The 12,095-nt window shown below is 34.6% G+C and overlaps 2 protein-coding genes across 2 annotated transcripts; one reads left to right on the forward strand and one right to left on the reverse strand.

The window, feature by feature from the left end:
• The first annotated feature begins 520 nt into the window (after window positions 1-520).
• LOC128031610 (uncharacterized) lies at window positions 521-3,403 on the forward strand. The gene is given in 7 exon segments (XM_052619924.1): window positions 521-607; window positions 763-817; window positions 2,512-2,571; window positions 2,574-2,657; window positions 2,790-2,869; window positions 2,962-3,147; window positions 3,232-3,403. Coding segments are annotated over 7 exon segments (669 nt in total). The 3' UTR covers window positions 3,349-3,403.
• Window positions 3,404-6,503: 3,100 nt separating this feature from the next.
• On the reverse strand, window positions 6,504-11,642 carry LOC127933137 (Golgi resident protein GCP60). The gene is made up of 8 exons (XM_052529879.1): window positions 11,161-11,642; window positions 10,724-10,865; window positions 10,285-10,425; window positions 10,035-10,193; window positions 9,073-9,235; window positions 8,448-8,628; window positions 7,673-7,930; window positions 6,504-7,579 (listed from the first exon to the last, which is right to left on the reverse strand). The coding sequence occupies exons 1-8, from the start codon at window positions 11,369-11,371 to the stop codon at window positions 7,365-7,367; spliced, it is 1,470 nt and encodes a 489-aa protein (XP_052385839.1). The 5' UTR covers window positions 11,372-11,642; the 3' UTR covers window positions 6,504-7,364.
• Window positions 11,643-12,095: the final 453 nt, after the last annotated feature.

The raw sequence follows: 12,095 nt of genomic DNA on the forward strand, positions 1-12,095 counted from the left end.
ATTTTCAAATGAAATTAATATGTCTCCGCTTGTTATTTTATCTACAAACCGGGGAAGACTGTTAGTTTTGAACTGTTTAAACTACTTTAACCGTTATTATCACGTCTGGAATTTAGAACCCACCATAATCCAAATAACGCGGGAAATCCAAGTATTATTAATCAATGGCACTGGCAGATGAATAGTAGTGACACTGCACGGCACAGAAACCAGATTCAGTGACAGTGACAAATAAAGCATGTAACCGACAGGTTAGAAAACGTTTTGTTTTTTTAATGTATTTATGTATGTATTATTGATTTACATTTGTAATGATTACACACATATCACATCATTTGTCAGCTGCTGAAAAGATGCTTCAAAATCCAGCTTAATTAAATTCTCAATTCATCATTTCTGATCTTACATGATACACACAGAAGAACCACAATTGCTCTGGCAATGATTTTGAAGTCATTATATATTTTTATAATTTCAGATTCACCAGGGGTTGTTTGGCAGAATCAGTCCGCACACTCGGATGGACTTCACAGCTGTGCTGTCTCGCTTTCTGTCTCTCTACATCATGTCCTTCCTCAGTCCTCGAGACATCTGCTCTGCAGCACAGGTGTGCTGGCACTGGAAGGTTCTGGCAGAGCAGGTTTCTTCCCTACAGCCCTTCAGATCATGAGTACAGGGCATGGAAAAGATATTATGTGGCTTGTACCGCAAGTTTAGATATTGTTACTCCATGGAAAAGCAGCACGTGTCTATGTTTGACAGCACCAGAGGAGCTACAGGATAGATGGAGAGAACACAAGACAAACTCGGACAGAAGGTAGCAGAGCATAAAACTGAGTGACAGGTTCCAGCATTTTATGTACTGTAGCCTACATGCCCTTATGAAATGATCTTATTGAGGTTAAGGAGTTTTAATTCATATAAATTATCTGAGGCCAATCATCTCAGTTGGCTGGTTGGCTCATATTCTCGTCTGATATTCCCATAAAGGTGCAATTGATTAAAATGTTTAAGTACCTTTTGTAATTCTTCTCACAACAATATTTAAAATTTTATCCTAAGCATGCTGTTTCCTTACAGTTCATTATTCATCCAGCCACTCAAGTCTTCCTAGACCTCTTCCTCTTTTCATGCTTGTGTCATCTAGTGTCCCTGGATATGAAATAAAAATGTGTTATTTCTCATTTATGTCTATCATTGAGTTATGTCTCTTGTTGAATAATAGCCAGTTGTTTATGGACCGAAGGATTTCAACTTCAAATTTCTAGCTGCTTCTGGCTGTGAAGTGTCTGTAGTGGTGTCACCACTCACAAGGAATGACCTTGGAGGCTTTGCTTTCTCTGGCGGATAGGGTGATCCAAGGCAGGATGGTGCCAGGAAGCACAGAAGGGATAACTCTCACAGATGCTAATTTCCCTGATTAATTCAACATTGGGTCCAGTCTTACTTAAAAAAATAAATAAATAACAGGCAGTTTTTGCCTGCTGGAAAATATATTTTTTTTTCTTCATGAGGGCAGATTTTATAACCGTATAAAACACACAGCTGCTGCCAAATACTTGAATTACTTCAATAAATTGCAGTACAAATGTAGAATGAGTCAACATAACACAACAGACAATCTACTAAATCATCCATATCTATAGTTTAAAAGCCTATAATATAATGTAATAAAAGAGAAAATAGAGTATTTGAAAGGTAAATGTTAAATCTTTCTACCTACATTGTCTTTTATCCAGAGCTGAGCACTAAGGAGAAGACAGTGCTGAAGCCGTGTGTGAGGTAGATCTGGAAGAATCTGTGTGGTTGGGTGTAGTGCCTGCTTCAGAAGGAGGGAGTCTGAACATCTTTACTCCCCTGGCAGCTTCTGGTAGAGTTTGTCTGTTTTGTCCCAGCGGCATTTTGTCCCATGTAACATTAACTGTAAGTGTCTTTTATTCAGGAGTTTGATTGTTCAGGTCCAGGGGTGGATCTGATGAGGAAGTTGTCCATTTCGACTGTCAGAGCTCCTACCAGCACAGTGAGCAGCAGAAAAATCTCTTAAGAGAGGGTTATTATATATATATTCAGTCGAAAGTGTGAACACATTATGTATTACCACATTTTAGAATAATAGTAAAGTTATCAAAACTATGAAATAACAAAAATGGAAGTACTAAATGATGTAGTGACCAAAATGTAATAATAATAATAATTTCTCAAGTCGCTTTGGATAAAGCATCTGCTAGGTGACTAAATGTAATTGTAAATGTATCCTGGGATACTTTAACTAAAGATATAGAATCAATATATCCATCCATCTATGAATGTAATAATATGTACAATTATAGAATATAAATATTATGTACATAATGTGTCTATATAAATATTCTCATACAAAATAATAAAGAAAAAAATCTTTAAAAAAAATATAATGTTCACTTTAAAAAAAGTTATAATATATCTTTATATATCATAAAATAATATTGATTTGAAAAACAATCATATTGTTAATTAAATTTTATTTATTAGTATTTTTGTTATTATTATTGCATGAGACCCTCCTTCTGAACTAGTGCAGACAGGCTGAATGGAAGGCTGTAAGGATCTGAGGAAACAGCTGGGGCCACAGCTGCACTTCATGTGTCAAGAGATCAGAGCAAGTCAGCAAACCCTGGGCAAGTTAGAAATTAAAACACAGTCTTGTGCAGTTACGTCAGTTAAATACCTTATATCATAGAAAGGTGTCGTGTGTGTGTGTGTGTGTGTGTGTATTCAAACCATTTTCCTGGTTTGTGTGGCCTTTTCAGGTCTGTTCCTCTGGGATCATATAAAGATGCCTGATGTCATTTCTCTTAAAACAGAGGTCATGCAGTGTTTGGTTCATGACGTTCATGTTTTACATGTTTTTATGTGTTCATGTTCATGGCTGATGAATGTGACTCCGGTAAACTAGAAACATTTTGTTCCAGTAAATCTCAGATTATCACACTTCATAATACTAAATCTGATTCACTGTTTTTACGGTCATGCTGTAGTACGATCCCTTACACTACTTGGGAAAACTTTCTGCTGAAGTCATCAGTCAACAGTGGTTTGAAGAACAATGACCCACTGTTTCCTTCAGAAAGTGCTTCCTTTAACGACCTCAGTCCAGAATCTCCAAAGGTTAGTGCTAATGTTTCTATTTTAGATAATTAATTTGGTTTACCAAATGCTTCTTTGCTTAAAAATGTGTCTTTTTTTTGTTAGGGCTTGTTGAGTGATGCAGATAGACACTGTGCTTTGTGCAAAGAGCTTTTAAATAATGAGAAATCATATGTGAGACAACATCAAGCATGGCCACAGTACACACCTCTTAATAAATAATTTTGAATAAAGTCAAAGTTGATATCATAATGAAGAGAGTTTCATTTGGAAGAAAGTCTCATTAAAAGAATACAATTCTTGAAAATAAAACATTGGTAAGATATTTTTGTTATTAGAAGCAAAGCAGTGAATATTAGAGAAATTTTAAAAATACTTGTCTGCCAATTCAAAGTCATGTGGTACAAGCAATGTGCAGAAACATGCAGAAAACAACAAACAGGAAATGATAACACGGAGACCTCCGCAGACTCTGTGTCAGCAAGTCTCTAAAAATATAGCAGATGATATTACCTATTTATGACAAGGCAAGGTTAGTTACATAAAACTTAAAATGTTTATGAAATAAAAATTAATTATAGTGCTAATATAATAATTGATCGAAATTGACATTAATTACATTATTATAAAAAATAAAAATAACCATGGTTCCCACAAAACTATAAAGGAGCACAACTGTTTTCAACATTGATAATAATAATAAAAAATGTTTCTTGCAACAAATATTAGAATTTATTTCTATAGGATCACATGACACTGAAGACTGGAGTAATGAAAATCAGCAGCAGTTATTTTATATTTTAATAAATTCACAATATTAATCTTTTATTTTTATTTGTTTTTTTATTTCTGATCCAATAAATGCAGCCTTGGTGAGCAAAAAAAAAAAAGTATATTTTGGTGTATAATCCTTTAATAAATAATTAAATTATGTATAATACTTTTATAAATCATTTGATATCATAAATCATTGTCATTATCTGTTAGATAATGTTGTATGTTTTGTAGTGCTGTGAGATGCTTCCTGTTTTCCACAACTTTCTGAAGAGACACGACCGGACTATTGCTACCAGAAAGCTGAGGTACAGTACAAATTACAGCTCTATTAGTTTTGTGGCGAAGGATGAAGTTGTATGCGACTCTAGCAACACTCCAACTGTACATTCAATCTCTATGAGCTGTTTCTCACACCATCCACACGAGTGGAGGGGTATGTGACTTTGCTTCAGGCATAAATACCACCCTCCCCATCTGAGCACCAAGACTAAACACAGTTATCATCAGCCCTCAACACACTGCTGACTAACAGAGGCTTCATCCACAAGGTGTGTTCAAAGTGCTCAGTCAATAATATGAACATATATTAATTTAAGACCGTGCTTTGCTATTCACTCTCAGTTGAAAAAAGAGTCTGGATCGAGACTTGAGAATCATGAAGGGGAGGCACAGAGCAAAATCCAAAGCTGTCCAGTAAATTGCATAGTCTTCACAGCATTCATTTATTTAGAGAGATCAGGATCAGAGATCAGTTATCAGTGCACTCTATGCAGATGACAGTGTTGTTCATACATATAGTATAACAGTAGTTTGTGGAGGAAAGCAGATACTTGATCACCAGACAGAATGTGGCATTACTGAGCTGCCTTTATGGAGACATTGCTGCCTCTCTCAGGTGACCTGAGATCAGATGACAAAGAAACAGGAGTCTCTCTGTTTACCTGAAGCCAACCTTTTCTGTTTGTAGATCACTAACCACAGCAATACTCAATAAGTTAGAATTTATAAGAAGCAAATATTTTTATTAAAGAAGTAGTACACAACATCCAAGGTGTATATGAGTAAAAAAAAACAAAAAAAACATTATATCACATTTACAGTAAGTAAATGAGAAACAGCAATTATTCATCAATGGATGCTGTGAAAATGAGAGTCCAAACAGATTATAAAAAAACATCAAAGTAATCCACAAAATTCCAGTCCATCAATTAACATCTTGTTACATGAAAGATTGTGTATTTATAAGAAAAAAACAAAAAAACAATTTCACTTCTGGCCAAAATATGAGTAATTCTTGATAATGCTTGCTCCAGTGAAAAAAGTCCATCCCCTGTTGTCCTTTCACATCAAATTCCACTGATGTATTTTTTTTAAGAACAACGGTTTGAAGAGAAATACTTACCTTGATGGATTTATTTATCACAAACAAGCAGCTTTTTGCCACACAAGATGTTAACAGATGGAATGGAATCTTGTGGATTATTGTGATGTTTTTATCAGCTAATTGGACTCTCATTCTGACGGCACCCATTCACTGCAAAAGATCTATTGGTGAGCAAGTGATGTAATGCTACATTACTCCATATCTGTTCCAGTGAGGAAACAAACTCATCTATTATATTAAATGGTCCGAAGGAAAGGACGTTAAGCAAACGATCATCTTCTGGGTGAACTTTATTCCAGATAAAAGCAGATTTACTCAAGCAACCCAACTGATCTGTGATATGTTTGTTCTCTTTTTTTTCTCAGGATGTATGAGCATGTTAGTGACCTGGGATTGTTTCTGTTCAATGACGCTCTAGTGCTAACCAAGAGGAATGTGTCAAACGTGTGATTTTGTCTGGCAGTGAACACAACTCACACCTTTCTGGCCACTGTGGCCCTTCACTTTTTAAATCTCACAGAAATCACAGATACTAAAGTGTTTGTGTCATTATTACTACATACTAAAATGCAATGTTCATGATGTTGTCTATGTATAATATATACTACACAACCCTACCAGACAAAATGTAGGAATAATTGATTTTTTGTTTTATGAATGTTATTTTGGAAGGTCTCTTATGTCAAAGATGCATTTATTTGACTTTTATTTAGCTTATATGTAATGTTTATTATGATGTTATAAAATATATAATTATATGTATATTTCACGCTTTTCAGCTGGAAAGTTCAATGTGCCTGTGAATCTGTGCTACAGACCGAGAAGAGGACAAGATCAGGCTGCTGTCTGCTTCACGCAGTGATATAAACGCTGCTGTAACACGTTTAACTAAAGATGAACATAGCATTCACTACTACAAATATGAAGAAACTATGATTGATACTAGATGGACATATGCAATTGTTTTATTACAAAGCAAATTGAATTGGTATGATTATAATGTTTGATTATGCATGATAAACGTATGAATTATTGCAATATAAAAGTCTGTACCTTTATCTATACTGGATGATTTCTAACCTTGTGATTTTTAAGTTTTTAATATATACATGTTACTTTATTGCTGAAACAATGCAGGAAAATAGGAAAATTATACATGGGGCTATACATTAACTTTCACAATAATTTAAATATTGTAAATTATTTATTTGCACACTTGTAGGGTATGAAAGCATTTATTTCAAATGAAACATATAATGTTCTCACACAGTGTTAAAAATTGTCATTTTTTAACCTATTATCTGAAGTTAATCCAATGTATTTAGAATCTTTTTAACCGCTTTATCTACATCTACACAGAACACATCTCCATCATTGTAGAGTACAACATTGTGGTGTCTGCGTAGTTGCATATATGTTGCATATATGTCTGCTTTAGGCAAGAAAATACACAAAATATGTTAATATGGACCTTTACCAGAAAGCCAGTATTTTGGAGAACTAGTACTAGTATGTTCTCGACTTGCTTTTATGCACAAATATATTTTTTTGTGCAAACATATAGATACAATCCTTAACATCTGGTTATAATTAACATATAAAACAGAAAAGAATAATTAAGTTTACAATAAGATTAGGCCTTAATATAAAAAGTAACAGATATTAAATTACTATTGCTTGATCAACCATCCACAAAACAATTTTTTTAAGTCCTATAAACCCAAGAAATACTTAGTGAAATATCACCATCATATTTTTTTTATTTTATTTAAAGTGCTTGAATCAATCGCATCAATTAAAAACTAATTAATATGCACCATTCCTTCATTGATTCAACATAAACATAAAAGATATCGGAAAATTTTGTTTTCTTAAAATTTCTTCTAAAAGCACAGGACTTCCAAGGACTTTAGATCATGACTCCAAACTAGGATTCATGTATCTTGAGAACACAATGCAAATACCTTTGCATTCAAATCAAACAACATATTTCAACAGCTTGAGTAGTGTGCCTCTGTTAAAGACTCTCAAGATGCTCACAGGTGGATTGTGAGTGCAGAACCTGGTCTGCTGGTGTTTATCTAGTGTAATAAACTCTGTAATAGACAACCTTTGGCCTCCAGAGGGAGTAGGAATTGTCAAATTTCAGAAGATGAACTCCTTGACCAGGATACTGGTGGCTGCCTGCATAAACCTCCTCATGGCTGTCACGACGGGAAACAGGAACAACCTCATGCACCAGTGGACATCTGCCCTGTCCTGCCTGCTCCTCTCCTTTAACTTGTTCTGTGCCTGAAATTAGGAATCAGAATAAAATAAATATGATATAATAAAACATATTTGATTAAGAATTTATCTTCATGTCCAAGAAATCCACCCTCTAACCTTCTTTAGTTTCTGTAGTCTCAGTGCTTGCTGGCTTGGTCAAGTCCTTCCACTCAAAGAAAAGCCCAAAACCGATATCGTAGTGATCGGTGGCGAATTCCCAAAACAGCTGTGAGCCATCCTGATGAGTGGGCACCCGTACTGTCAACACCTCCCCTTGGTTTACTGTGATCACAGAGTCATGATCTTGCACCACCTTTTCCTTAAACTCCTTAATCTGAGGCCGTGTCCACATAGAGGGGGCAATGATGGGCACTTCTGCAATCAAAAATACATATACATATAGATATACATATACATATAGTATGCAAGAGTAATCTTTTTTAAATTACTTTTTATTTTACAATAATATTTATATATTTTTATTACTGTACAATACAACCAGAAATAATTGACGCAAATACATAAATATTAAAATCTTAAAAATTATATACATAAATAATATATACATAAAATAGTTTTATACCCTCATTTGATAAAAAAAAAAAAAATAGTAAAAATAATATTGTGTAATTTTATTACAACTGAAAAGAAAGGAAAATAAATATATTTTGCCTGTGAAGGCAAAGCTGTATTTTCAGCAGTTATTACTGCAGTCGTCAGTGTCACATGATCCTTCAGAAATCATTATTATGTCATTTTATTATTTCTTAATATTTGTGTGATACCTTTTTTTCAGGATTTTTTTTTCTTTTAATAAATGTATCACTTTTATAAATATAAGTATATACACAGCCAGATAGATGGATTCTGTTGATGGATGGATGAAACATACCTCCTGTTTTGCCTTCCACACACAACTGGAAGGTTTTTGAGTCTGTCTGTTGTTCCTGATTTTCTAATGAATTTGATTGGCTGTTGGGATTGCAGGTGAGCGCAGCTTCATCTGACACAGGAGCAGAAAGAGCTTCTGGGGTTTGAGTCACATTTGAGTCTTGCTGCTTCTGCAAGGCCATCTGAAGTCACAGGAGAAAATGTAAAGGGCTTATGACAGATTTTTTTTTTTTTCATTATTATAACTTGTTTCTTTAGGTTCAGTTAAAATGAAGTATAATCTTTTTATTTTTTTTTCACAAAACATTCACACATTCTGTCTGATGAATTCATTCAGTGCTTGTTATGATTGACTAATGTCATTTCATAGTGAAAAATACCCTTGTGATTGCTTGTGTATAATTGTATTGAAAACATTATCGATATAAAATGACTTGCAGACTAAATATTTGGAATTGTTTACTTTGAGTTTGAAATGTAGCTGCTGTCAGATCTAATACATTTGACAGCTTCATCTTTCAACAAAAGTTTCTGTGCAAACCCTCCATTAAACTGTGCCTCAATAACAAAACTATCTGCAATCAAATTCTCCTAACACACATCTGATCCTCCAACGTGCTCCGTACCTGCTGTAGGCGGAGGGCCTGGTGGATGTACTGCTGGTAATGCTGTTCCTGCAGCTGTCTGATGAGTAACTGCTGCTGGTCTGGACTGTCTGGATACTGCTGTTTGGCATACTGCTGAAACTGCACAATGGTTTGTGCATTCAGAACAGCCATGATATGTTGTCTGTACACAGACGGTAATACACACAGTGATGAAAACTTTTTTAAAGCTGAATTCTACAGAAACCTCAGTTAATATTCAATATTCTATATACTAAATATAATGAGCATATGTTTTTGAATATATACACATATACATATATATATATATATATATATATATATATATATATATATATATATATATATATATAGTAATTTATTATTATTAAAGTAAATGTATTCCATGTATTACATGATCCTTCAGAATCATTCTGATTTGGTGCTCATTTAATATTAATTATTACTGGTATTCAGTTATTAATAATGGTTAGTATATCAATGCTGTAAAGAGTTTTTGCTGCTTAATATTCTTGTGGAAACTAATACATTTATTTTAGTATTATATTATTAGTTAAAATAACAGCAATTATTTGGAATACTTGATGAAATTAGTTGATGTTACTGTAACATTATTAAGCTGCAAAAAAAATTAAAAAAAGTTTCTTAAAAAAAAGTTTCTTAAACACCAAATCTGCATATTGGAATGATTTCTGACACTAAAAACTGGAGTAACGGGAAGAGGATTTTATATTTTATATTAATTATTTTATATTGTAAAAATACTTCACAATAACACTGCTTTTACTGTATTCAATTTATACTGTATATACTTGTATCAAATAAATGTGTGTCTGTGTGTGTATAGAAAATGTTTACCAATGAGGAGGTAAATAATGTTTACTTAATCTCATGTAACTAACTAAATGCCACATGTTCAACTTTATTTGTAGTATTCTCAGGAAAGTGATATCAGTACTCACTTTTGCCGCTCTATCTGTAACCTCTCTGCCTCTTCTTTTCTTCTCTGTTCATCCTCTTTTAACCTCCTCTCTTCTTCTTCTCTGTGTCGTGCTTCTTCTTCCAGCCGCCGCCGCTCCTGCTCTTCTCTCTCCAGCCTGAGACGCTCTTCCTCTTCTCTTCTAAAAACACACACACAAAATAAAAATAACTCTTAATAGATTAATAAACTACTTTATACACTTCAGGCACTGTAACTAATGCAGAACATACCGTCTCATCTCTTGTTCCTCCTTCTCAATCTTATGTGATGTCACATACGGTGCAAACAGACTACAACAGGAGTTCAGGAGCTTCACAAAGTCCTCCATGGCATCTTCTTTAGCCATGCTGCCCAGCCGTAGCCATTCTTTCCTGAGAGACGCAGTGCCACAAACTAAATGAAGCATCTATAGACATTGTAGGATTGTGCTATATGGCTTTATAAGATTAGAGAAGAATAAAACCTACTTTGTACTGCGCATTAAATCTTATTTTACACATGCTTATAAAATATGCTGTGCCATTACCATAGAACAGTGATGGTACAGAGAATACCATGGTGCATTGATTATATCAAGCTACCATTAAGGAATGTATAATACTCTTTAATGACCTTATACATTCATAATTTGCACAAAAAAAGGGTTTTCTATGCATATTCCTTTGTTACCTTCTGTCGCTTCCCAGTACGTCAAAGAAGCCAATTTCTGAACATGCTTTTGGATCATAGGGACCAATTGTGATCTGCTTATGTAGTGCAACCAAACGGAGATTTTCCTCATATGTTGGGTTGAATGCCTTCCCATTCATCTCTGTGAGACAATGACAAGATTTACAGTAGGTCTAACCATCGTGTACTCCTTGCAAACATCTAGGAGAACCTGAATATTGATCATTATGAATGGCCTTTCAGTTCCTGAATGGGTGGAGTTATTATTAAAGTGTATCTAGACCATCTAAACAACGAGTCAGAGAAAAGGGAGTTTAATTTTGTGCTACCAATAGAGAGACGGTGTGACGCGACAAAAATAAAGTTGTAAACATTTACCGGACATACAGAAAAGGGAAAGTGAAAGTCTCGGCTAGGCTACATCATCAGTTCTGTACCTTTAAAGAATTTCAGCGCAAGTTTGAAGAGCTCCTCTAAAGTAAACCCCCAGTTTCTCTCCAAACTCCAGGACTTCTGAGACTCTTCACGATCTTCGCATGATTCCCGGTGTGCCTCGGTGTCGGGAGCGGGAGTCTCGGTGTTAATGCCGTTCTCGCCGGTTTTCTCGACCCTGTCGTTGTCATGTTCTGCTCTGTCAAACTCCATCATGTCAAACTGTCAATGCGAGCTGCTGCTGTCACAGGTGGCCACGTAGCGCACACAACACCTCTCTTCCGTATATTCCCACCGGAAATCCCGGATATTTGTGTTATTTTCAGCTCATTTAAAGAGCATTCGCGTTTTAGTTACGTCTGTTACCGCGCAGTTCAAACCCGATACGTTCTCCGTCGAGTCTTGCATTTGCATTTTAATGCTAAAGTGTCACTTAGCCTAACATTACCTGAGAGCAGAATGCGCTGACTGACTCAAGTCGTAATGCAACTAATAAACTGAACCACCCTCCCCAACGTAATCTTGAGATGTTTGAAAATAATTACCAGGCATTTAAGGAACTTATAACAATGTTTTTCATAGTCTTCTTGTCATGAAGTTGATATACTGCAAATAGGTAATACATTAGGCTTTTTACTTTGCGTAGGCCTATTTCCTCGTTTCATGTAGGAAAAAAAAAACTTATTTTTTTTATCTTTTAATCTTTAATTTTAATGTTTAACTGAATTTAAAGAGTATGAATGTGAAATGTTTTTTTTCTTCCTGTAACCCATATTACTTTTTTTTTATCAACAGTTTTACTAAACTTTTCAGATAGAAGTGAATTTTATCTTATTACGAAGACAAAAACGATACAGCATGTGTAACTACGGGCAAACAATTACCTAAAGGTCAGCAAACCTCATGAAAAACTGGAAAGCCCAGAATTTTAACAGAAACT

This window comes from Carassius gibelio, chromosome A17 (assembly GCF_023724105.1).
Source record: "Carassius gibelio isolate Cgi1373 ecotype wild population from Czech Republic chromosome A17, carGib1.2-hapl.c, whole genome shotgun sequence".
Lineage (NCBI taxonomy): Eukaryota > Metazoa > Chordata > Actinopteri > Cypriniformes > Cyprinidae > Carassius > Carassius gibelio.